We start from the raw sequence: 27,810 nt of genomic DNA, 5'->3' as shown, positions 1-27,810 counted from the left end.
TATAAATGCAAATCCCAAAAGTCTCAAAGGGTTTTGAACATAATAGGCTACTAGTCTCATACCTTCTGCTCCGTATGCTTCACTTGAACACTTTATACCTCTTTTTCTTGTTTTTCCGAGTTATACTTACTCTGTGTTTCTTTCATTCTTTCTTTCACTCAAATTTCATTAAATTGAAAACATTAGCATGGCATCAGCTGTTAAAAGTTTCTTACTTTTTTCTTTTTGGTTGATTCTCTTACGTTTTATACTTTTAACAGCTCCCTTACCTCTTACATCCAATTTTTTTTTTTTTTTTTTTTTTTAATATACAGATACTCAGGTTTCTATTTTTAAAGGTGTTTACAGACATCAGGAACATAAATCATACTGGCAATTGTCAAGCACTAGGCATTTAAGCCTTTTCGGTTTCTCTGACAATCTTATCCTTCAACTTTCAAATGCCCTGATAAGTCACTACATTGATTTCTTTTCTAAGCATGAATACACCATGCTTTCTCAAACTCCACATGGCACAGTGAATAGAAGGCAATCACCTGAGCCTTTTGTGAAGCAAGGTGGTACACCTTAAGGGATGTACCTTGTTCTTTTATGTTTAAACCAAAGAAATTAGAGCATTTTCTGAAGTTTCCCTTTCACTAAAGTATGCCCAGACAAAAGAAAAAGAACACGCACACACAAAATACACAAAAACCACCATCAGCCTTTACCACAAAAATATGGTGTTAGACTTGTGGAATAAAGGAGAAGGTATACTAAGTGAGCAAATAGATATATTTACTTGCACTCATAACTCAATCACAGCTAGGAGTGAACAATCGTCTGCAGAAAGACCAGATGTCAGGGCAACTGGGAAGGGTCAGGATGCCGCTACAGAAGGGCCCTGAAAATTCCTGCCAGATTTGGATTACTATTTTAGACATCCTCCTAGGAGTCCTTCTGGTAGAAACGATCCTGAAGAAACTTTCTAAGGGAAGCTGAATGTTAAAAGTCCACTAGCTTTTGACTGGATTGCTTCTAAGGCTCAACACTCAACATTACACTCTTTTGCCCTACGCTGCCACAGATCCTAAGTGCAAAGGCTTTATGAAGGGTTGGGACAGGGATGCAGACAGTGTCCATACAGAGGAAAAGAAAACCATGAAGAAAGAACTGTTTTTCACCAAAAATCTGTTCCTCCACATCTAAATTTGAGGAAAGGCTGATATGAAAACAACTGACAATAAGTCAGGATTGATCTCTCACTCAAGCAGTATGAGACAAGCATGACTTTCTGAGCTTTTAAAAGTACTTCTGAGCTGTAACATGTTTTTGCTGCAATAATAAAAAGTCAGGCTGTCTAAATAATTGAATACAAGTAGTTCCGTGGTAATTTTGCTCTAAGAAATATCATCCCTTCCAAGCTCTTCTGTAGACTTCTCTAGCATATTGCTGACTTTTTACTCACTCTATATATTATGCTAAAAGGATCATTTGCAGAACTTCAATTTTTGCTCAGAGTATTCCACAGCCAGTAGCTTCTTACCCATTTAGAATTATACTCCCTTTCATTGTGGGAACTGTATAACATTCTGCATTTAACACCCAAAGAGGTAAACCTTCCTATATTAAACACCTAATCCCAAAGCAGCACATTAGGGATCAAAAGTGATGAGTAGTATATCAGTTTAGTCATTTTCCAAGATAATAATTTTACCTGTTTCTTTGCCTTGTGGTCCCTTTTGAGTGATATTTTAGCTATCTCCACACATCTGGATTATATTTCAATTTGGTCAGTGTGCTACACGTACTGAACTGAGAGCTTTTGTATATGTGTTACCGTATTTGAAATGTACATTAGAAAAAAGTTATACTGTATACTCACACATCATAATTTCCCTTTAAGGCCTCAAACCTGTTCTGAGTGGTAATCATAGCAATTTTACTGAAAGGTAACGCGAAGCATAAAGCGATTATGTGACTTACTCAAAGTCACTTGGGAAATCTGTAACAAAATGGAACCAAACTCAAACGCCCCATGGCATCCATCTGCTAGGAATAACACGGCACTGACAGGACACTCGTGCTTTTCTGTAGTGACAGCTGGAAACACAGTAGGATAGTCCACAGCATCTCACATGGCACCGGATACTTCTGGTTTGCATACTTGTGCATAAAGTGAGGTGCGTATTTCTGATTATGGACTGGAATTGCTTCCTAGACCTCCTAAGCCAACTCCATTTCATTAAATAGACAACACTGTTTCCAAAGTTAAGATTTGTCATCATTCAAGTAATGTTTGCAATTTACACTTCCTCATTTGCAGTAGAAATCTTCTAGAAATGAAAGTGGACTGAGAAATAGCCTTTTCTGGTCATCACAATACAGGAGGGTGCCTAGCCAATCTGAAGCCTTCAGAGACATTTTTTGGCAACAGAAGTTTTTCAATTATATCTCCTGGAGCTTTATGCATTTCAAATACTTCTCTTCCTTCTGTTGAATTTCTAATAGATATTACATGCCTTTGTCTCCATGTCCAGAATCCTCATGCCAAATTAGACTCTGAAAGAATCTCAGGTTTAGTTGTTTAAGATGATAATGTAAACACAACTTCTTTGCTTTTTTTTTTTTTGCCTGTTTTTTTTTTTTTTAGACTCATGTAATTCAAGTGAATCAAAACAAAACACAGAAACCAATGGTCAAGTGAAAATAGAAAATATCATAAATTTTTTTGTCATGGAATCCTCTTTGTTCAGCTCTGCTTAACAGACCCATTGACCATACAGTGGTAATGGCTGTATTTCAACCAGCTGACCAGTTCATGGACATTTTGTAGCTTGGGTTCTGATCGGAACCTCACTGTTCAACTGACAGCTTCAGGTATTTTTGGAGCATCCCCTCTGCATGAACATGTTCAAGATAATCTTCTCAGCTCATGACAATTTATGTTAGTAACCCCATGGAACCACTCTAACTGCCTTCTAATCCCCCTCAGTCCTTGATCCATCAGCTACCATTGATAGGTCATCCTTTATGCAATATAGCATTATCCATTTTGGAAATAATTTTCTCTAGAGTTTTTTTACTTATCTCAAATCCTTGCAGCAGTTATACTTTGAAACATTTTTGTGTGTTTAGGTAATTTATATTCTCCGCAGCTTCCTTAGTAACACAGGTGCCAGTTATATCAATTATATCTTAATTAACAATAAAATACGAGCGGAATTGTACAGTCTGCACTATTATGTTCACAGTATTGTTATGGCACTGCATCATTACTGCATACGTGGAAACACCTTGCAGGACTCCTGCCTACCAATATAAAATTAGCTTTCAAGATTCAAGTGTGTTATATATAAGAAAATATATCTCTTACAGTAAATTTCTTCTGCAGTGTAGCACTAATTCATTCTTAAATAACATTTTCTCCTGTGAAGTAGAATGTATATTATTTAGAGGAAAACAAGAGAGAGAAATAAGCAGCATATCTTTACCCTCCGCACATCTTTGCCAAATGTTTCGCTGTAGCTAGTGCCCAGTATTTCAAACTGAACATAGGGGTTGGCGCCATCTTCTCTGAACTCCATAACACCAGTAAGCCCAGTTATATGGCCCTAAGGAAATAAGTTTCAGAAATTTTAGAATAGAACAAATTTGCCTTTATAAACACTCCTCTTCATTAAAGGTATGTCAAATCTTCTTTGAAAATGTTTACAGTGAACTTAAATGGGGCAATTACATGTTCTTCAATAGCTCAAACAATGTCAAACAAAACACCTTTTTTTTTTTTTTTTTTAAAAATTGTTTTAGCACTTCAGCACTAACACATCCACTATATTTTGTGGAGAAAAGCCATCAGGTCTTCATCTTTCAGATAGACAGACAGGAAAGAAAATGAGGATCGTCAGGCAACAGCCTTTTCAGTGTAACCAAGGGCAGCAAGTTCAGTGCCGGGGTTCAATACAAAGGCAAGAACTCCAAGTCCAAAAGAAAGACTATGCCTGCTGTGCTTCCAAGAGAGGCATGAAGAACAGATAAAATTTTAAGTATTATTAAAACCTCTCTGTGAAAGTATCATGGAGTTTGATTTTGGGTTTGTAGCAAAGAGGCTTGAAATGACACTAAAGTTTGAATTAATTTAGCAACAAAGGATGGCGTCATTAGGACTGGTCAGAGCATAACATAACATTTCATCAAATTGCATCATTTTACTAGAGGAAAACCATTTCATCACTATATATGGGGAAACTGTTTGCTTGTTCTGTTGTTGTTGTTTTTTTCCCCAAATAATTGCTAAAGTTAGTATAGTAAAAAATGAATTTTTTTTTCCACTAGTATTTGTGGTCAAATAGCTTTCATACCAGAAGTTACCATGCACCTATAAAGCCACAGGACCATCCATATCTGAGTAATTCAACATTCTGCAAGACAATGTAACTGTTAGTGACAACTTAGCTAAATCAGATCCCTTTTGCTCTGGGCTACAGTACTCAAATAGATACTTACCAATGCTCAGCTAACTTACAAAGCTAGTTGAGATGCAGTAAATGGAACATAAGTCTTAAACCTTATCGTTGGTTGGACCCTTGAGCTTCTTAAGTTCTTTTCTTTTGGGGAAATTGTTATGATGCATGCACACATCAATTTGTATTCCTAATTACACTACCTCCACAGAAGGCAGCTATGAGAACAATGGAAGCAGAACACACACCACTGGAGCAACACTGTCGTGTGTGTAATTTGTTTGTAATAAATTATTTGCTTGTTTAATAGCTGTAGATCATTCCTGGTAGTTGTAAATCACTTGCTTGTAATAAATCAAAGAAAAGTTGAATAGAGGTCAAAAACCTCTTCAAGAGCTAACCTCAGGTAGAAATGAAGCAACTCTGTCAATTGCTTACACAGTTGTGGTTTGTCTGTTCTCACCTTCTTAATAGTCTCTAGCATGGATCGTCCTCCATTCCAAGGTTTGGTGGATTTCCTCATGCAGTTCAGACTTGCCATGCTGTGCCATTTCCTGTCCTCCAGTTTTCTGTGGAAAGCATTGGCCAGCATGAGCACACTGTCATACAGGTACAGGTTGGAAACCTGCAAACAATAATAAGAATTGAACCTCTTGGTTTATTTGAGCATCCTTTCAAAGAAACTGTAAAATACAGCAAACAAAGAAAACAAAAGCCAACATAAGAAAAGACTAAAAGCTGTATATGCTCTACATGTTCAACAGTCAAGGCAATTCAAACAAATACCAGTGCTCACTCTCACCCTCTTTCCTGCTTGGCATCTGGGCCCTTCTGGCCAAGGGACTCTGGCACACTTGCATTGCCTGTGCATTATCTACACCACTGCAATGCAGTGCCGGAAAGATCACAGTTCAGATATAAAGTCAGTGATAGGAGGAGTACAGCTATCCATCAATGGAAGACAAGGATTGCTACTTTGTCAGTCCTTTCAGCAAGGAGAAAAAGACAGAATGGAATTAAGTTCTTGTTCTTTTTGTTCATTTGAGCAATCTCCTTGGTAATTTCTGGCACAGCAAACTATAATACGAATGCAACTATTTAGAACAGAGGGAGGAGAAATGACAGTATTATTTTGGTCTTATCATCTCTCTCCACCAAATATACAGGAGACTGCTTACTATTCTACTTTCTCTGGAGCTATTGATTTTAACTTCTTTATTCGTCAATTTACACAAGGGATAAAGAACAATAATTGATAATAAAGGCTCTAGTAAGAACACCATGCTAGTAATGCTCAACTATGTATTTTATTTTTAAAACCAAGATGGCACTGGTAATACACGATCAGATCTTTGACATGCAGCAGTATCCACTGCAAGTGGTAAAACTTAAGCAGTGGAAGCTGAGAGAAGTGATTTTTTATTATTATTAATTTTTTTTTTTAGGGAAAAAAGGTACTCTTCACCTGTTTCCAGAGTTTATAAGCACTCTTCTTCAAACCTGTGCAGATTCAGGTGTATTGATTTACTCTTTACTAAGGTCAAATCTCCAGTTAACATCAGTTGCCAGATACAGCTTTTCAAAAAATTATTATTAAAAAGATATTTTCCTAGCTGAAGCCTTTACCTGTGGTCATCCGCAAATTTGCCATTTATCTTTTGAATTTCTCTAATTCACCATAGAAGATGGTACCTAGAAACCAGGAAAGGGCTACATGTGGAAGTCAATGCAGATGCATAGCTTCTATAAAAATGTTGCTCAATTGTGAAAGCTTAAACATATATTACTGTTGCGTCACTGGCTCCAAGTAAACTTCTAATATCTTAAGATCCTAATCTTCAGACACAAAATGTTTCATTTTCCATAATCTGGAGTTTGATGTAAATTGAGAATCTATGCACTTTGAAAAATCCAGTATAAGTAAATCTGATCAAAAGATATATAAACAAAAATTCATTTTGAAAGAATCAAAATAGGAAGAAAATACACAAAAAGAGGCTGAGGAAACCCAGTTATTTAAGTGACTAAACATAAAAAGAGATCTTGATGCAAAAATAATGCAAAACCTGAGATACTATCACTGAGAATCTCTCCTATCTCGCATTGCCATCTTGTTTCCCTCCTTTTCTTTCCAGCATTCCTGAACAAGCAGTTGACATTCCCTATGTTTGCTATTTTATGCAGTTAATTCTTTTCCTTTTCAAAGAGTTTCCAAAGTAGCTACTTCCAGATTTCCTCTCTTTTTAAGAAAAGTAAGTAAAGAGTTAACAAGTCCCAGCAACTAAGTCTCTTCTGCTCATTTACCTTTCTCTCCCTATTCTGCAGATATTTTCTAAACAACTTTCAAATAAAGCAACCAAGCAAATCCTTGTTATTCAACACAGCGCTTCTCCTCCTCTCTGATAAGCTACTCTGCACAAAAAAAAAGAATCAAAACAAAACCCCAAAACCACAGAATAAACTACCCCAAATGACACACCATGAAAGCCACTTGCTTAGAAGTAGGCTTTACATGCATAAGGAAAAACGCCATTTCTTATGTGCCGTCATGATCCTCTGACTCCCCACTGAATTTGATTTTACACCCTCACTTTTAACTCACAACTCATTGCCTGTTGCCCTGGAACAGCCACAAATCAGAAATGCTTTGTATTTTCTCAGTATGCCATTGCTCTTTTTCAGTTCTGGAAAACCGCAGCCTCATTCCCAAAAACAGTTTACTTGGTTTGCTAGCAGAAAGCTCTGGGGTAAAATACAAGATGTACTGGGGTACATTGGTTTCCTTCTCTTTCTACTTGTTATGCTCTTAGAGGAGCAGCCACGGTTCTGCATGTGTAATGGACTGAAGGCTTGAGAGGACTCGTGTTGAAGACCTTGGCTTACATGACCATGCATCCAACTCAAATTACCCTATGCTGTACAGCAAAACAAAACAGATACTTATTTATCAACCTAATCCACATATTTCAGTTAGACCTATAATGGATTTTATATCCATATTATTTCGTTGTTTTATTTTGGAAGAATGATATAAACTGAGTGACAGCAAGAAAGGGAGTTTCATACTCTTGAGTATTTACTCCAGTAAAAATGGCGTACATGCATTGCTACATTTTACACCCTTTTTACCCCCTACTCACTGAAGAGTCAATATTCTATGGAAAAGTAAGTTGAATTTTATTCACACTATCAATATTTCCTTTTTAGAATAGAAAATATGCAAGTGAGGAAGGGAAAAGGAGAAGGAGAAGAAGAGACACAACAGCAAAATCTCCACAACCGAGGGTGGATTTATAATATTGAAAAAATAATTCTCTTTTTTTAATATTACATTTGTTCAGACTGCTAGTTAAGTAATAATTTAACACACAGTGTAGAACTCCACCCTAATAAGGGCAGAACCCTTTAAAACTTATAAAGCATGACTCAAAGCATACAGTTTTGCACAGTGATCAAAATTCAGTGTATAGACAGTGTGTTTATGTAAAACAAAAGAAAGCAAGATGTGCACATGATAGTATTGTTTTGGTAGTCCCTCTAGGTCAAGAATCACTTCTTTGAATTGCAAAAAATAGTCAAGATCAAAAATATCCTGGTAACTTGGAAAATAACGTCCTTTTGATCCTTCACAGTGTGCAGAGCAAAACCCAGCTCCTGAATGTCCACAGTAGTATAGAGATTGAATGCCTTTGCCTAATCCCAAATGGGAACTAGCTTTATGCTAGAAAACAGAATTATGGAACCAGGTCTAATCTGATGCCCAAGCAGTGTTGTGTGAATGTAACCAAACAGTTGATTCCTTCAATACCTACAGTAAGATATATTATTAAATTACTGAGAGGTATATTTTTATCTTTTTTTTTCCTAATTCCTTTCTGAGGTAGAAAAATAAGAATACTTAAACACCTTCAATATGCTCCTCTTCTCAAAATCACGTTCACTATCTACCTGAATTCATCACTATGTGTGTATTTGTTTGTATAAAAAAGTTACTTAAAACCAGACACAGAAATTCTGGCCTGATCTCACAGTAAATCCAGGGCTATAACAATTTCCTTTATTTTCTATTATATTCCTTTTAATGCAGAAAAATCTCTGCATGTGTTCTAGATTGTATTTGCAACAATTTTGCAGTAACCTCCAGAATAGCGGTGCTGTGAAAAGAAAAAGGGTTCAGCGGACAAAGCCTGTATGCACTTGTTACTGCAACTGCACACGTATTTTAATTTCCAGCTAACTATCAAACTCCCTCTGAATACAACCATGACCTCTCAAAGGGAATTTGTGAGACACCCGAGGGATCAGCTATACTCTGTTTCCACCAGCGCTGTCAGAGGCATGAGAAAATAGTAAATTTAAAAATTAGTCATCAGGTAGCATTCAGAATTGGTAGCAAAGCAAGAAAAAATAAGGCAATGTACTTGGCTGCTTTGGGTTTTCCAAGCTCTGGAGCATTCCTCATTCCCTCTATCTATATATTCAGAAGGGGAACAGAGGAGGGAAGGACATATATCTGCCTGCAAGGATTCCCTTTGTGTAACAAAAATTCCTAGATTAGAACAAAGTGTTTCATTCAGTCCTGTTTGGAGGAAGAAACAATAATTTTCAGTTCCTCTTTCACTTCATTGCCGAGAGCTGTAAGAAATGGAGGTATTGTGACTGAAATGCTTTTTGATCTGTCTGCTGTAAGAATGATGGTGATTATTTCACCAACATATTAAAGAGTTTGCCCTGTATGTGAGTAATTTTAGGCACGTTCTGGTATATCTTCAGAAGATTATTCCAGACTTTATGAACGTTTATTTTGCAATGAAGAAAAATTCCACCATACGCTAGTAGAGCAGAAACTTCTGATGAGAATGGAAATCTTTCCCTATCACATTATTAAATATAATCTTAGAGTTTTTTATGTGGATTTCATGAGATTTTCCAGAGTCATTTTATTTTTAAAGTTTTAAATTAAGATAGCTTTTAGCTCCTTCAGAGGCACTAATCATAGACAAGTGCTCTTCCGGGAAGGCCCAGCAAGCCACAAAGACTGACCCCAACTTCTGAGTTGCTAGCAGAGCCAGAAGTCTAGCCAGACAAGACCACTGAAGAGACCAGCTGGGAAGACCAGCTGACACCCAGATGCCACTGCTTCAAAAACTCATTCCCAAGCTGGGCATCTGTACCCTGCTACTGCCAAAATCACCCCGTGAGTGGCCACAGCAGTCAGCTCCAAGGATGAAGCAGATGGAAGAGGAGCTCAGACCAAGCGCCACCTGCCAGCAGCAGAAACGCTTGCTGCCGCCTGGGGAGTGATATCATAGTGTTTGCCTATGCACACACCAGCTTGCCCTAAAACTGTGTTTCAACTTTCAAAGTTCAAGTACTGCCAGAGTTATGCGCTTGTGTCTCTAATGACAGGGTGCATCTCGCTAGGAGCAGCAAAGATCAGTGGTTTACTTACGGTACAACAGTGTGCTCACAAGGATATCGTTAGGGTGGAGAGACTGAAAATTTGACCTATTTCATTTTCTTAAATTAGTTTGCAGAGCCCATTGTGAGACTTTGCGTGAATGTCTATTTTTTTATATACATGCTTCGCTGCTCATGGAGAACAAAATCACAGCCAGCAGTCTGGCATTCACGAGAGAACCAGAGTCAAAAAACAAACTTTCATTAAAGACTCAAATGTCAGCATCAAACTTCCAAAGGGCTATTTATTATCACTGAGGCAAATGAAAGCCTGAACACAATTTTCCTAAAACACAGAAAACTAGACCTCAATTGTATATTCATTCAAGCCTTCTGACAGTAAGGAATCTAACTAGTGTGTTACTTAGTGCTTTGCCCGTTCTAGTTTTAAGCATCTCAAACAACAGGGCTTCCAAAGATTTCTTCGGAAGACTGCACTCTCAGAATCTTGTTTTTACTGATAAGCAGAGCTTTTCTTTTTTTTTTTTATTTTTTCCCCCTCTTTACTGAGTTACACATCTCACACCACTTTTCCCTACCTACAGTTTCTATTCTCTGAATGCTCGCATTCCTTCAGCTATTTATTATGAATATCTATCGTAATTATGAGTGGTTTCTTACTCAGCATGTTTTATAACAACATGTTAACAATAATACGAGGCCTGGGTTGCCCTGTAATGATCAAGCTTGTTAGCTGCAGGCATTGGCTTCACTCACTAAACGTCTCCAGAATTTGGCACAGCTGACACTAACTGTCCAGGGAAAGCCTAGAAGGAGACATTTGATAAAGAAAGCTGAACACAGCTAAGACTCAGACAGGAGTACAAGAGGTAATATTGGAATGCAAAACAGAGTATAAGATTATCATTTTAACCTACCTCATTTATAAATAAATATGGGTGCAAATTAGGTTTCAGAAGCAATAAAAAATGAAAAATGAAGGGATGGACCCTTCTGTCCAGCCACCTTTTCCCACTCCCTGATAGAGCACTGAACAAAAAATTCAACAAAACAATTATGCGAATAGAGAACCCCAGCAGTCAAAAGAGAGAGTCTGAGCAGAGAGGAAGAGCTCACTCCAGAACGTACCTGGGGTTCTAGCCTCCAGAGTGCTCAGCAGATCCCACGTGGCCAGAGGACATCTGCGGTTGCTTGGGTTTTTTTAACCAATTCTTCTGCTAACAGGCCTTGTATAAAACATGTGCCATCGGGCTTCAGGGAGAGATTATGTTGTGCAATAGGCAGTAAAGTCAATTCAAGGATACTTTTCATTCGTGTGCTACTCAGAAACAGTTTCTGAACTGCCAGTGACTGAACATCTGGCCAAAAGTCCAAATTAAACGTTGTTAAAAAGACACGCAAATATAAGTTTGTAATGAAAGGGAAAGAAAAATGTGGTTCATCAATCCTTTATGGGAGAAAGTGAATGCTGTAATAGGGCTTAAGCAATATTTACTGCCCCCAGTAGCACTTAACAGCAGCATAATATCTGCCGTGTAAATAGGTCAAATGAGAGCAAGGCTATTTAGTTTGACAAAACTGAAGGATCAGGCCCTTACATTTAGGCACCCAAACACATCTCCAAAAAATAACTCCACTTACAGTAGTTAAATTGCAGCCATTCCTGCAGAGAAGACAGTTCATAAATAACGACGCAGCTCTGTAGGAGCAACTGATAAGAGATGCCTACAAAGCTATCTGATGGTCAAGTCTTTGAAGAATTAAATTTTTACACAGAGAGAAGAGTAGCTGTTTCAATGAATACCCTCCCACACTTCTCAACATCTTCTCTTCAAATATGTCAAAGCAATGCCTGGAATAGTTCTTCAGTAGAGAGACTGGACTCTGAATCCTGTGATGAATAACCTCATTAATATTGTGACATAGTTTGCTAGGGTTTTCTTTTTGCCTTTTTAATCTTATTTTGGACCATGCTAAATGATTTCAGATGCACTATGTCCCTGTAATATGCTTTAATATAATCACACATAGATTGAACATATTAACTGTATAAATGGTAAATATGGGAAGAAACAAACCGTAATGGGAATTGCATTTCAAAAGAGAAATTGTTCTTAAAAAACATAAAAAGAAAAAAAAATTTTGAGTTTATGACCACATCATGAATAACCTGATGAAAGAGAAAAGTTATTAATCAAAAATCAAGTTTGTAGGCAGGCTTCAAAACTAACATTTAAAGGGGAAGATTTTGGAAAGAAGCAGGTTATGCATTAAAATTTCTTCAGATTGACTCCGTACAACTGTCTGAAATAATCCAAACAGTTTAGTAGCAGTAATCCCACAAGACACCATCCAAATGCCACGCAGGGAAACATACTAGGTCTATCTAGGACTAACTAGATTTAACTATACATCCTGAAGTGCTTCAGTATTCTCTCTCCAGATGAGGCAATACTGACAACGCTGATGGCCCAAACCACAGGGTACTCATTGCTAATGGAAGACTGCAAGTTCTAAATTGCCTCTTTTCCACTTACAAAAACGTGAGAGATGGACACAGAAAGTCACATATGAACAATAACAGAGAGACAAATGTAGTCCTCTGAAGTCAACTAAAATGACCAAGACAAGGAAACTTTATAAAGCTTTTTCTCCAGTTGAAGCAGAAACTCAGCTGGGTGTATTATATGTGCAAGAAATAAGGGCATGAGCAAAATTTTGACAAGTGGGTTGATGGAATAAGATTGGATTTCCACAAAGCATTCAGAACAGATGAGGTTTTGGATGAGCTTGCAGAACAGCCTGATCTTTAAAAGCCTTGTCAGAATGCCAAACTAGGATGATCACCCACGGAAAAACAACTTTCCAGGATATGGTACTAAAGACACTGAGAACAAAATCATTCCAAAAAGTTTTCCATTAATTTAGCCGGAACAAAGTTAATAATCCATGACGTAAATGTTTATTTCTTTACTAGCTTGTTAAAAACGCAAAATTGTCCCCTATAAAAATCTTATGGCTAGAGGCTGGCAGAGATTAGCTTATTCTTCTTCAAAGTCATTAAATAAATAATTAACCAACAATAGCTGGTAAGTTACCTTGACAGCAAAGAATTATTAATATGAGATTGCCCAAGGGAGAGTGAGCCAGGGATTTCCAAACTGTGGTGTTAATCAAACTACTTCAAAGCAACGCGAGGACTCGGTGCTGACAGGCGGTCACTGCCTCTGGTGGATTCACGCAGCCTGACATGGAGCTGGGAGCTACTGCAGCCTCTGGCAACAGGGGTAATTTAGTGATGTGCGGCTGTACAGCAAAAGGTCAGAACTATTTTTTAAGCAAGAAAAAGGAAACAGGAGATTGAAAGTACCTGAATTGCAGGACCATTAATAACATGTCAGTCATACTTGGAAATTAGTACGAGCTGGATTGCCCACGAGATGTTACGTAAGGTGTTTTGGCAAAGCCCATGAAAAAATGCAGCTATGGAACGCTTCAGATATAACTGCATATGCTAAAGGCATCCTATATTCAATCTGTAGAAACTTAAAGATAAAACAAGATATACTGGGGCAGCTAATTTGAGAGATCTCACGTGTGCCCTTCATCAAAGTGAATCAACTTCCAAAAGGCGTACTTTGTACCTCCACATTTCTTTATACCTCTTTATTGTTTCTAAGTTCGTAGAGAAGGAGCTAATGAGCAAAGCATAACATTACTGCTCCATTCTCTTAAATACAGTTGCCACAGTGGTATAATATTTCTGGTAGAAACTGAGAAAGTTTTGCTTCTCAAAACCCACATTTGGAAATCAGCAAGAAGTGGGTCCTTCCTAAAGGGTCTTGTCACTGAAATTTAGTAATAGGGCATGCGGCTGTTCGTGCCAGCAGACCAGTTACTGTTTCAGCAAATAGGAACTTGCTCAGAGAGGTCTGTCAGAGCCCTTCAGATGAGTCCGAGATAGATTATGCATAAACCAGCATAGACAGCAATACTCCAAATCCTGCTGTAATGTAAGACTGTTCCCCAATGAGTGCTTTGTTTGTGCAGGATAGACAATTTTTTCAGCATACTGGAAATTGCCTTGATCCTCTGAAATGAGTCACCTTTGTTCTCATTACAGCATACCTCAGAGTAACTAATAAAACTCAAAAGTGTCTTTTCTTTCTAAGCCAAGATGGCTTTCCTCCATGCACAAAGAACAGATCACTGCTCAGAGCCACAGTGCATGCGATTGGCATTTCACAAACTTTGCCACCACTGTGACAGAACCTGAGTAGGCAGAGGTTCTCTTCAAAGAGGAAACATCCATTTCTGTCACTCAGAGGATTTCAGTCTCTGCAGCTACAACTTTTTAGTAGGACACAAATAAGTAAAACAAACATCTCCATCCATGTTTTTGGGAAAATCCTGACCTAGCCACTTCTCTTACTGAGAGTCTCCCTACCTCTCCTGGTTTCCCACAAGCCTCACACCTTGCTCTTTGGAAGCTCTTCCAAGCCAGCACATGAGTTCCCTCTGGAAGGACCCCTCAGCCCACACCACCGTCCTGACCAGGCTGCAGCAGCCCTGGCTGCCAACAGCCCCCTCCCCACAGCCTAACCAAGCCCTGTCTGGACCCACTCAAACACACAATACCCATGCTTGCCAACTCACAGGCTCAACCACTGTGTTCTCACTCAGTCCATCTCAGGCTAAGACTAACTTTGCAATAAAAAGGTTCTAAGCAAGCTTATATTCTCAGTCTCACTAAAGTTCTCGGTATTATCCAACAGCTTCAATAATGACACAAATCAGATTCTTAACTGTGCTAAAGTAAACCAGAAACACATGGATTCCCATTAAAAGTCCAAGACCTGTGTTTCTAAATTATTGCACTACCCTTGGAAATAGCACCTAAAATTATATTTAAATTACTTGAATAAAAATTCTGATATCTGGGATAAATCACCAAGAAATCTTGAGATGTTGCTTACACTACAGTCAAATCTGTTACCAAAATCTGAAACTTGAACTAGTAGTGCATACTTCACATGCTTCGACAATTATCAGCTGTTAGAGACTTCTGAGACTATTGAAATGGGACAGATTGAATACATCAGCTGGATTCAGTCCATTTAACTAAATATGAAATGCTCCACAGCCCAGTACCTATCAGAGTTCTGTTATGCTTCCAGATTAACTCTTTTGCAACAGATGTCTAATAGGCATAGATATAATAAGCAAGCAGTAACACCACAAGACTATGACAGCAAAACTTTTTCTTTTTTTCAGATAGAGAAATATTCTTAAGAGAATGAAATATGCAAAATCAGCTCTGAGTTAGTGCAAGCACTTGCTGGTATTTCATGGACATAACATCACATCTAAAGCACTCAGTCCTGGGAAATAAAGTAAGTCAGGAAAAGTTGACCAAACGTTACATGCTTAGATTCATCTGTACTCATTTCACACTTCCTCTGAGGTAATACAGTCACAGAAAACTATCTCATGACAAATTGCTAAGATGGACTTTGCTGCTGCGCACAGCTACTGACCTGCAGCATCTGAAGATAGCCTTCTTGTGGATCACACAGCAGTGATGATATTCGGTGATTGTTCCTCATGCATCTCTGATTGTTGTCCCTTGAGAGGGGGAAAATTTGCCGGATAACTGTCATCCTCCCCAGAGCACTATGTACCAACTCTAATATTTCATTATCAGTGATTTCCTGTGAATGAAGACACAGTCTTTTAAAAAACATATATTTGTCCAGATATTTTATATATTCCTTTCATTGTTGGATAAATGTTTTCAAAAAGACAATAGAAGAAAAAAGTTAGACACACATGCTTAGTGTAGGTCAAATGTTCTTATTTTGTGTTTAATAACAGCAATGGTGGTTTTTTTTACATATGATCTGAAACAAAAGAAAACAGCTTAACACAGTATGATCTATCTTGGTAATTCTAACATACTGAAGAGGCAGTTCTTCATAGAAAAGCACCAAAATGGTCTCAATAGGTTTCTAAGTAAAAAACAGGAGCCTTCAAAGCAAATTTATATAGAAAGAGTTTTGGTTTAACAAAACAGAACCTCACTACAGCCTCAGAACAAAACAACAAATGGAAAACATAATCATCTTTAGGAAATATGGCCCTTACACCTGAGAACAACGTTTCAAGAAAGTCCTTTTCCCATAAGAACAGTAGATCATTTCTGCAGACTAATCCTAATAATGACTCAAAGTCTTTTGAGGTTATGTGTATTAGGAAATAAAAAATAGGAGAAACTTCACGGAAGGGACTGACACATTTAGGAATGCAAGTTTCTGCACACAGAATAATTTGGGATAAGATATAAGAAGATCTCAAGGGCAGGCTACTCTTCTTTCCAGGCTTTGCATGGTCTAAAGCTTCTTTACAGACCTTCCCATTTCCCAGCCTCCTAATCCTTCCTGGGACAGAGCCTACATCTACTGCCCTTACATTGCAACTGAAGCCAACTCAACTACGTGCTTTACATATTTTGTATTTCAAAAAGCCACAAACCCAAACCCTCTTTTTTTTTTTTTTTACCTCAGGATAAATACTTTGAAAATCATGGGCTTAGCAGATCCTGAAATCATAACAGCGGTACAGCTTGTGATGGTTATTTCCTGCCAGGACTCCACTGTGAGGAAGGACAGGCAGTGGCACCGCTAGTGCCTCCTCCACAGGGAGCAGCTTTACATCCCAGCTCCTTACCACTGCCGCCAGAAACATCTGCAAGTCACATCAGCCCATCTCCAGCACGAGTTGGCTGCACAGCTGGGTCAACCCATTGCCCAGCCTGCACAGGGTTGCTCTGAGCCCCTTGCAGGGTAGGGGGCTGCACGTAATTCATGTTGCTATACTTACTCCGTCGACAAGGCTCACACCTTGAGATGTGTCATCAGCAGAAGAGAACCTGGCCCCATACCTTTAACATTCAAGAAAAAAAATATTTTGTTTTCTTGCCATTTTCTCTGTCAAGCTGTGAGTGAAATGACCATGGGGTTATTATAATTACTTGTTACGGTTGACTAGTACTGTAGCTTTGGCTCAATTTAGTTGTTCTTTGCCGATTTCCCATCATTTTTTTAGGAACATGAATTTTTAACTTTGCAGAAGGTGAAATTCATTGCATTAACAACAGACCAACTAGTGTGGTGTGAAAACAGAAAATAAATATATACTTATAGAAGCCAAAGACTTTGAGGCTTAATAGAAAACGCTGGGCAGCACCTGCAGCCTTGCAGGGAGACACCAAAGGAGAACCACAAGTTCTACAGATCCCTCCAGACTGCTGCCTTGGATTTCTCTGCTGTGGGGCTGAGGGGTGTTAAAGCCACACAGTGCGTCTAAGCTGCCATCTGAGGGGCAGACAATTTTATGGGCTAGCTTTAACTCATTATCTCCTAGACTGCATCCCTTGGCAGGCAAACTGAGTCTGAGTGGTTGGAAACAGGAGGGGAAAAAAAAAAAAATCACAAATCATTCAAACCTTTAGTTCACCTCACACTACACACATTTTGTGTCCTCTCCAAGTGACGCACAGCCTTGCAAAGATGTCTCATTATCTATATCAAAACGCCTGACCTGTACATAGCAGACCAGAACTGCTTCCTCCATGGGATTTCCAGAAGTACAGCAGTGGAGGAAATCAATTATGTCAGACACATTAACCCAGGTTCGTCCCACTTAGCCATAGGCACAAACCGAGTCCTGAATGTAAAAGCCTAGTTACTGTACAGCCAAAGAAGAAAACCAGGAACCTCTGGAAGGAAACTGAGAACGAAAATTGGGCTAAATCTGAATCTCAAAGTGCCACCTTGGTCTGTGTGGACAGCTGACAGCAGCTAAAGCCTTCAATGCAAAGCTCCCATATCTTTTTTTAGCTGATGGACATTCATACCAGGAAATGATCCATTCCTTTTAGAAACTGACTTCCTTCTTAGAAATGTGAAAGCACAGGAAAAAAAAGTTGTTGTTGGAAGAGCTGAGAACAAAAGCTCTGCCACGTTTTTGAGCTGGTGCTGTACAAGCTAAAGGTAACTGCGTGCCTTTCCCTGCAGCTGACAGAGCGGCACGGCCGCGGGCAGCTCCGCCGGGCACGCATGGCAGGTGCAGCAGCGGGACAGCGTGGCCGAGTGCCCGGACCGCAGAGGAGAGCAGGTCAGCACCATCCCGCACCGGAGCGGCCCAAGCTGCGGCTTCCCAGGCCAGGGACTGACGCCTTGCCCCTGCCTGGCACCGGCCGGCCCTGCGGACTCCGTTCCATGGAGCTCACGGCCCCGGCTTAGCAGCACGGGAAACCTTAAATGTCACACGCAGAAAGGTCGCCCGCGTTCTGACTGTGATAAATACGGGGGGTGGGGAGAAAAGAAAAAAATCAAGCCAAAAAAGAAAAAAAAAAGTATATGTGAAGTTGGCTCTTACTTTTACACCCATCAGAATAACAGCATATATCCAAAAAATAGTTCTAAGCCTTGGAGTCACAGGGGAAAAAACATTTCACACTGATCTCACAACTAAAGTCTATTCATCAAGTTGTTTTGGTTTAACACATTTTCTTTCCTGTACATGATAGGAACATTTTCTTTACATTGTGAAACTGACAACTAAGCAAGTAATTTAATGTGGTCCTAGAGGTTGTTCTGGGTTTGGGGGTGGGGGGATAGGGGGGGTTCAAATAAATGTATCCCAAATTTCCAATCTTGTTCTTGGATCATTACACAGCACAAGACAGTACACAGTAATTACTATTCACACCATGTGTAAATTGTGTATTCTAAGTAGAGCTTATCAGCTGGTTTGGCCAGGCAAGCGCTCCTTGCAGAATTCCCTATCACATGCCCACTTTTTGGCTTTCGTGATCTCATGATTTTGCTACTGCAACATGGGGTATATCTTTACTTAATAGAGATGGTTGCTTCAGGGATATGCTTTAAGGAAGGTTAAAGAGCCCAACTCTCTTTTGCTTGGCACTTTCAATAGCAATTTGCACTCAGGACTATAAATATTGAATTTCTTGAATGAGGATGGAGGAAGAGCACTTTACCCAAGGATAAAAGATGTTGTCTTATCTAAGTGTTCTTATCCTGGATTTTTGCCTTTACTAAGGGAAAGAATTTGTCTATTCCCAACATTTCAGGGAGCACTTAAATATTTTGGTAGGCAGATATAAGTGTAAGATGAGACTGACTATTCTTCCAGGCTAGTAGTAGTTTACACCACCCGAAGCTATGCTGTAAGCATATTTCTTTAAACTGCATTTTCCTTTCATGTGGCATATTAATGGCAAAGTTTACTCTTCAAGAATTTGTGGCGTTCATTTATCTATTTATTTGCAAACAAATATTGGCCATTTGGGGAATTCATTTATCTATTTATTTATCTGCACACAAAGAACTTCAGTTAGTTTGTAATACCTAGCCATAGTGCTCAGGGGAATATTTAAATCTGCTCTAGTTGTGCTCAACTATCCTAACACAAATTGCAAAATGAGACAATTATGTTTCACATTACAATCTCTATTTTCCTAGAGGTAATGACAGAAAATTATAAATTTTAATGACATTAATAATTTAAAGAACCAAAAGAGATTTCCAGAAAGCACATCTCTGAGAAAACCGAAGGATTAAACTGAATGGCAATGAGGACAAGGCTGCTCATGGAAACAAGCCACAGATTTACGTGGAATTTTTGCATTAGGATCAATACCGGTTTTGTTGGGTCATTCTAATTCCCCTCAACGCACTATGTACATCTAGAAAGGGACACTTACTCACTTGTTGGAAATCTAGAAAACACCCTTCAATTAGCTGTTTCTTAAAACATTTGTGACAGCTTACCCTATAGATAGGTGTATTCAACTTTAACATTATGCTGGCTTCTCTACATCTCACATGAACAGACGCACACATATCTACATAAAGGTTAATCCTTTAAGGCAAGGGCATAATCCATTTTTCATAGCACAGAAAACATTCTAATACAAGTCTGCATGACAACCTGTCCAACTCCCATGCTTATCGTCTTCCCACAAATCCAACGCTACCTTACTTCTCTTCCTTTTACCTGATGCTCCTAAAAACTTCTACAGGAATGTATTTATAATTTAACTGAATTAGCTCTATTTCTAGATATAAGGACTCTGCGCCGGGTGTCCAGAAGTCTTTCTCAGGTTGTCGCAAGTGCCTATACACAGTAAAAGATCCTCTGAGTTAACAAAATATTATTCCATGCTAAAAAGTACTTATCTCAGGAAAAACACACAAAATGATAGCTATGAAAAGCTGGACAAAACAATCACCATTGATTTTAATGTGGATTTCACTGATAAAAAAACCTCATCAAAGCTCATCTAACCTTGCTTCTAGCTGACTAAGATCTTCTGTGTAGTTCAACAGCATTAGAATTAGGTCAATTATGAATGCCACAGATTTCTTTGAGCAGGATACGAGTACACATGCAGTACAGTTTCATGTATACGTATATCCCTCAAGCATATATAGGGAAATTATACATTTTTGTGAAAATAAACAAAAATTCTGCTGTGTCAAATACAACAGCCAAGAGGAGAGAAGCAAGATTTCTTTGGACAAGCAGTAAATATAGACTACCTGGAATAAAATTGGAATAAATTGTTAAGTTTTGCATTGAAATGTGTCATTTGCTAAATCTTAAGAAATATTCCACAGTGTTTTCCTTGTATTTTTATTCAGTTTTTGACTTTTTTTAGTTTGTGCATTTTTCTATAATTTGAAAAGATCTTAGAACGCTTGCCCTACTTTCGTAACCTATCATTAAAAAAAGTCTGCTTTCTTTTCAAGAAAAAATAAGGCACAAGGAAGTATAAAAGATTTATTAACTTCTTGTTATCAGAGTAAACACAAGTGTCATTACACAGACTGACACTTCACAAAAAAATTTTTTTGGCACTTCCATATGTAGAGAAAGACTGAGCAGAATTCCAGTCTATCGGACAGTGCTGGTTCTAGCCAAATAAAAAATGAAGCCATAACAATTTCCAGAGGCTCGTGGGTCTAACTGTTGATCACTCAAAGTGCATATAACATAGGAATTTCTAGGGGGGGAAAAAAATATTTTCCAAACAAAAGTGAAGAACAAACACTGCATTCATAAGGAATCTTTCTTCCAAAGTCATAAGTTTCCCCCAAATTACTCTACAATCCCTGCTCTAGGAAAACACTGTTCATCATGCATTACCCAGGACCTTCCTACATCCTGCCCTTGGGGAAAAGAACTAGTTTACTGACATAGACTTTATCTGATAATTACTATTCTATTTTCTGCTCATTTTCCTCAACCCTTGAAAAATATTTTATAGAGGAAAATAAGAATGAAGTGCCTAGATGATAATGGAGAAGCTATTTGATTCTCAAATCAAAAGGATGAGTAACTATGGATATACTGAACATGTCTGACATGGTGAAAGGAAAGAAAACGACTATTGGCAGAAGCAATGGAGCTGCAAGATAGAAATGGAAAGTAACTACACCACACCAGGAGACAGATGATGGGATACTTTCCCATCCCTCATATAATAAACTGCCTCCTACAGACAGCGAAACAATGGTGAAGAGAGAACTATGAAAACAGCATTAATAAGAGAATTGAGCTAGAGTCCAGAAAAGGATTAGCAGAAACGTGTTTTGAGTGAATGCTCTGAAAGGGGAAAGGAAAAAGCATGAATAATCCTTTTCTGCACTTTGTTCTGACTGATCACCTAGGTTGAGTTTGGAAAAGTTTTATTAATCAGCTGAAAATCTAGAAATTAATCTGCTGGCAGCACCACCAGCATCATTTGGAAAGTTGTCGTCTGCCCAAAAACAAAGAATAAGGTGAACTGCTGTCTGAAATTTTTGACTCACATTCAAGTGATGCGGGTAACATCATCTCAGCATGGCTCAGAGTTCCCCAAGTACCTTAGCGCTCAAACTTTCTGTCTAAGTTCTTCCCACCACTGACAAAACGTGTATTCTTGCTATACTTCCAATCTTTTTATACTTCCAAATCTTTTTATTACTTCTCCTGCAGAAATTACAAGATGTTTTCCTCCTACTTCACTTCTCCCTTCTCCTTCTCCTCAACTATGAGGGCTTCTTCTGACAAGTATCATCATAGTTGGGAAGAATTTAACCAAATACTCTACAACTGCAATTGCTATAGTAATTTCTCTGTTCTTACCACCTCCAACCTTTCCAAACCAGGATCTTTTCTGTGGATTGAAAAAAGAAAATATCCTACAGCATCCTTTTCTGGATGATAATTAGAGTTTAGTTTTATTTTTTCAATTAAAGTTTACAAGAATTTCAACTGTCTTCTAAGTACTGAATACTTTGCTTTCCTATGGATTTGGAATTGTTACAATACTCTATTTCTATAGCTTCATGCTATTTATTTTGGATTTCTCACTGAAAACAGATTTTTGCCAATAACAAACTGGTCTCTGAGGTTTGGGGTTTTTTTTAAATGTATTTATGGTTAGTACAGTACATAAGAAGCAAAATAAAGCTATTGATTATTTTTTAAAAGCCCTAGTTATTAAACTCAGGCTAGTACAAGATGATCATCTGAGTTACTACATTCTATTAATAAAAAAAAAATTTCTTTGATTTTGCAAGAGCCATTATGAATACAACTTACCTTTCTGTTATCCACCCTGCAGTGTTGTAGCACAGGTTGTTTCGTTGATTTGTGTGTTTGTTTATTAACAGGACAAATAACAGCACAAGCTTTTCTTAGTGATAAAGAAATGAGCCCTTATTCAACCTTAGACTCTGCATAGCATTAAACTATATGTTGAACTGCGCAATACAGAAATACAGTCACCCACCGTGCAGTCCCCGTGAACACACACAAAACACTGGGAACTGTGCTAGTGCATCTACCAGGACAATCAAGAGTGTGGTTTCCCCCTCCTTTACCGTACTTCATGGAAAAATGCAATGGAATAATGCATGACACTGTTATTTTGTAAAATAAAAAAGTTTTCCTTTATTAGAAAGAACTTCTCCCTTCTTTAAGCATTATGCCATGACAAATACCCACATGGGTTGGTACTTCACCTATGAGAAGGATTTTATTCCTCCCATAGCACATTTGTTTCCTAAAGAGTACCTGATCATTTTGACAGTAAGGAACCAATAAAACAAAATTTCCACTAGTTCTGCCCACTGTTCCCATGGTTCCAGTTTGAGAATTTAGAAGTGAATATTGTTTGAATTTCAGAATTTTTTATTCCACATAGTACAGAATGTGGTAATTCTAAGACTAAAAAATCAGGGCAATAACTTATTTCATGTTAATAATAAATACCCCTTTGTACCTGATAAGGGTTAATCTGAATCAATGAGAATCAATTTAATGGAAAAGCAACAAATGAAAACTGTAGTCAAGTAGAAGCTCTAACCTTTAGTTTTCAGACTTATTTTTTACACCTTATAATTAAATCTATTTTTAAAGCTCAGAGAGTGCCAGTAATTCATTACTAGGCATCTTTCTATCAAAACTACATACAATTACAATATACTTCTCCATTTCAAATGACTGATATCAAGAAATATGATGCTAGGTTCATCCCCGGCTAAGTCAAGTCACTGGGACTACCCTAAGGGTGGATTTGACTGACAGATTCCAATCAAACAGAACTGCTCTAGCTTGCTGTAGACAGCAAGCTAGTTTTCTGTAGTAGACAGAAAAGGATGGAGTTCCATGCTGATTGGAAATCAAATATGAATCACAGTCCCCATAAATTTCACATTTGTCAGCAAAAGTATTGAATAAAGAATTCGATCAGAAGTATATGGAGTGACTATTTGTACAAACTGTCACTGCCATACCCATATTGAAAAAGGATATGTGGAAAGACCTAGAACAGAAGGGGCAGATCAGAAAATAGAGTGGTGTTCATGATACAGTAGTATTCGTCTTTCCAAACTGACATCCAAAAATATTTAGCAGACTTACATAATATGAGTAGGATGCTGAAAAACGAAGAATAAAAAACAATAGCAGAAGCAGGTGTGAAGACAGAGAGATGATGAGATGGAAGAAAGTAACCAAGGAAGTTGTTCCTATTAATTACCATATTTAGATCATAAACCTTTCCCCAATACTCATTCTAATTTGTACTGCAGAAGATTAAATTGCATTTCCTTTATCTTTCCAGAGTGAACATGTGATCATATTCCTCTTTTAATTATATCTGTTCTACTGCTATACCCTTGGTCCATCTTCTGAGTTTCATAGGAGATAAACCTAATTCTTTCTACCTTTCCTCATGGGACATATTTTCCTGAGCTTTCATCATACTAGGTGCTCTCCTTTGGATTTTCAATATTGTTCTGCATTTTCTTTTCCTTTTTTTTTTTTTTTTTTTTTTTAAAAGTGTCTTACCCAAAACTTGCAATTCTCTTCTAACAAGGCCAAGTCGATGTCAAGCAGAGCAAAATAATTGCCTGCCTTATATACAAAGGATGTTTTCGGTAACATGTCTGAGGACTGTATTTGCTTGTTTTGCAAGATCACAACAGTAGTGATTGAAATTCTGTTTGTTATCCACAAGGATTCTAAGTTGCTCCTGCAGATGCTCACCAGCTATATGTCATTTTGTAGCCACACCCAAAGTACTTCTCTGTATTGAATGTCATCTGGTGGAGTCCCTCTGATTTATCTAAATAAACTGGAACTACTACTGTATGTTTTTAACAGTCTCGTTACAATTAATAGTTTCTATAAAGCTAGCATCAAGTCAGTAAAAAAATTAAAACCTCATTTTTCCATTAAGTAATCACCTTACACTTTCCTTTATCTTCTGCTATATCTAAACTTGTTGCCTTTTATGACCGCTGGTATGAGTTGTTTTACAGCTCAGCCTCATTTTATAATCATTTACTTCATTCCGCCTTTACACTCCTCCTCAGCCCTGTTTCCCACCACTTTTTCTTTAGAATTCCTCTTTGATTTCAAGATCTGTGAAGACAATCCATCGTAACCATAACGATACCTTATCATGCCTTCATCTCCACAGAACTCCACAGTCCTGTTGCCATCCTTTACTCATGGCACTATCTTTCCAAAAACACTACCAGTTCCCTAAACTCGTGAAGTTGGACAATCTTTTTATTGGTGTCCATTATCCCAATTCTTCTTTGCTCACTTCTTCCTGTTCTTCAGACAGTACATTCTACCATCTCACAATTGCTTTCACACCAATTATCTTCCAACTTCCTTAGCCCATTCTTCCTTAGCCATAATGCAATCTGAACTGACGGTTACTTTAACTTTTTAAACACGTAGGAATAACATTGTCAATCACAGGAAACCGTGGAGCCCTGTCTGAGTCCCAACATTACTTTTTCAACCGGAGGAAATTGAAATCCTCCATTATTTCGATTTCTTGTCTTTGGGACATTGCTGTCAAAAATGCATTTTCAAAATAAAAAAGTCTTCCTCAGTGTATGTCTTCTATGTATTTCCACACAGCTGTTCAACAAGTTTGACCCTCACCTCTCCTTAGCTTCAGAGCAAGTATGTATGGTTTGGACATGCGACGCTATGCTGTCTTCACTTCATCCCTACCTGTCCATCGGTAAAAATTCTCTCCTGTCACCAGTAGCCTTGTGCTTTGTCCTACCACGTCTTACAACTTTCAATTAAACTGACTAGTGATGAAAGTTTGTTGAAAAAGAAATTAAAGGAAGGACGTGATAACAGTGAAACAACTCATTTGAGTTATCATTCAAATTCAGTACCCATTCCATTTCTGTCAAGAGTAGTTGATTGCTTTGCATACTTTACTGATTTACATGTAAAAATAATGACTGTTTAGAAACTTGGAATTAGAATTAAATATATTGATATGAGGGAATAAAGTACTGTGTTTAATTTGAATGTATTTTTGTACGAATTCCACTTTTGCAGAACAATTTCTTTTATCTTTTCTCTCTCCTTGGAGAAAATTTCAAAACCATGAAATGTCCCACAAAAAGGGAAACATGGTTTCTAGTGCTATTTATACCCCCAGACCTACTGCTGCTGCTAATAAAAAAAAACAGACACAGACTCCTAGAGCATTGCTCCTAGTACAACCACATACAAATTCAGTTTCAAGTATTGCTCTTGTGCCTCTCCCACAGACATATGCCCTGGGCAATGCACAGCATTTTCTCTGAACAGACAGAAAAAGAGAAGGGAAGAATGAAAAATGTCAGGAGGAGCTGACAGAGATGCTTGATGTCAGGCACCAAAGAGAAAGAAATGTAAGAGAAAAATAAAAATAAGAAAGAAAAACAGGAAGAAAGACAGGAAATAAACACCCAGATAAGGGGTGCATCCACAACTGTGCCAGTCATGCTACAAGAAGATAGAGCACACATCTATCAAAGCTGGTAGGTCACTCCATAAAGAGCGAACACCAGATATGTTCGAACAGATCTTCTTTAGGGTCAAAACTGCTGGCCGTTGGCAACTCCCAACACAGACAATGGTAATAAAAAGTTTTAAAATATTCTGGAGACAAAGCTAAGCATGGACTAGTCAGTGCTCTGAAGAGTTGTTTGCTTTTTCAAGGATTTATACAGAAATCACAAATATTCTTGCTCTTAAAAAGCTACTTGGCATGTTTAACCCAGAATTCAGGTAGAATCGCTACCTAAATGAATGCAAGGAATGATTTAGTATTTCTGGATGAATAAAAGCAAAGATGATGAAATATAAATCTAAAAGGGGGAGGGTGGTTAGAAATACATCTCTTTTTTCCCTTCAAATCCTCACTGCTTTTGACAGCTCTGCAAGTTTGAAACATAAAATGCCAGAAATGAGAAAAGTAGATACACTTACAAATATATATTTTTAAAACAGTAAGGGTTTTATGAATTTGGCTTCAAAGAGGACATATGAGGGCATGATATTGCCTGCAAAGGCTCATCCCTGTGTATTCTCTTACCCTGAAAGAGAATTACTTGCCATATAACATTTCAGCCTTCCAACCCCACACAATGAACTCAACTCCCAATTCACTAGCCTTTTTCTAAAGAGGACTGCATCCTTTTGCACCACCAATTGGTGCATCCAAACTGAACAGGTACTTCAGCACAGGGACTTGTGTTTTTGGAAACTAGCAAATACAGGATCTTGACAGTACAGCTCTGTAGTTTGAGACCAACTCTTACATTCCAACATTTGTTCATGTGCTATGTTACCAGTCATATGGTTTTAAGGTAGCTCATCACAAGCTTGGTGGTGTTGCTCAACCAATAAAATTAAAGTGCTCAAAGATGTTCGAACTCCAAAACTTGACTTCTACCCTGCTGTATGGGACAGAAACACAAGCAAAAAAACCCAAAACAAACCCCAAAAACCAAAACACACCCCCCCCCAAACAAAAAAACCAAACTCAAATATTTATTGGATTGTCAATACAGAGAGAGTAAAATAGATTTAATTCAAGGCAATAATAAAATCTTGTATTGAAATAATACCATGCTATACAGTCATTCCTACTATAGCAAGTTAAGTCCAAGGTTCAGATGCTCATTGCCTTCCATGAACAGAAAAGTGTAGGAACCTCAGTCTGCCTGGGAGTGAAAAAGGACTGGCTAAGTATTTGGTCCATTTACAGAATGGACTACACCTGGCTTGCTACTCATGTGGAATTCCATCAAAGATAGCTGATTTGACTGTTTAATGTGTTTTCTTCTCACAGTAGCTTTTAAGCACACAAAGACCAACACTTTCTGTTAAAAAAAGGATAATCCAGGCATTTGGTCCTCTTTTTGCCTGCAGAGTCCTCCAAATTTTCATTAATTTGAAAAGTTTCTGTAATTGTTTGAATTTAATTTCATAGAATCACAGAATGGTTAGGGTTGGAAGGGACCTGAAAGATCATCTAGTTCCACCTGCCCTGCCATGGGCAGGT

At 38.0% G+C, this 27,810-nt stretch overlaps 1 protein-coding gene across 4 annotated transcripts in view; it reads right to left on the bottom strand.

The window, feature by feature from the left end:
• The window catches only part of GRID1 (glutamate ionotropic receptor delta type subunit 1), a 533,234-nt gene that overhangs the window by 94,636 nt on the left and 410,788 nt on the right, over positions 1 to 27,810 (bottom strand). For all 4 annotated transcript variants that reach the window (XM_075758773.1, XM_075758769.1, XM_075758772.1 and 1 more), the window contains 3 exons: positions 15,401 to 15,574; positions 4,906 to 5,067; positions 3,474 to 3,593 (listed from right to left, as the gene is read on the bottom strand). In XM_075758773.1, the coding sequence (XP_075614888.1) occupies positions 3,474 to 3,593; positions 4,906 to 5,067; positions 15,401 to 15,574 (456 nt within the window). The remainder of the gene's footprint in view (positions 1 to 3,473; positions 3,594 to 4,905; positions 5,068 to 15,400; positions 15,575 to 27,810) is intronic.

Source organism: Balearica regulorum, chromosome 7 (genome assembly GCF_011004875.1).
Source record: "Balearica regulorum gibbericeps isolate bBalReg1 chromosome 7, bBalReg1.pri, whole genome shotgun sequence".
Taxonomy (NCBI): Eukaryota; Metazoa; Chordata; class Aves; order Gruiformes; family Gruidae; genus Balearica; species Balearica regulorum.
This window is presented reverse-complemented; position numbering and strand designations above follow the sequence as displayed.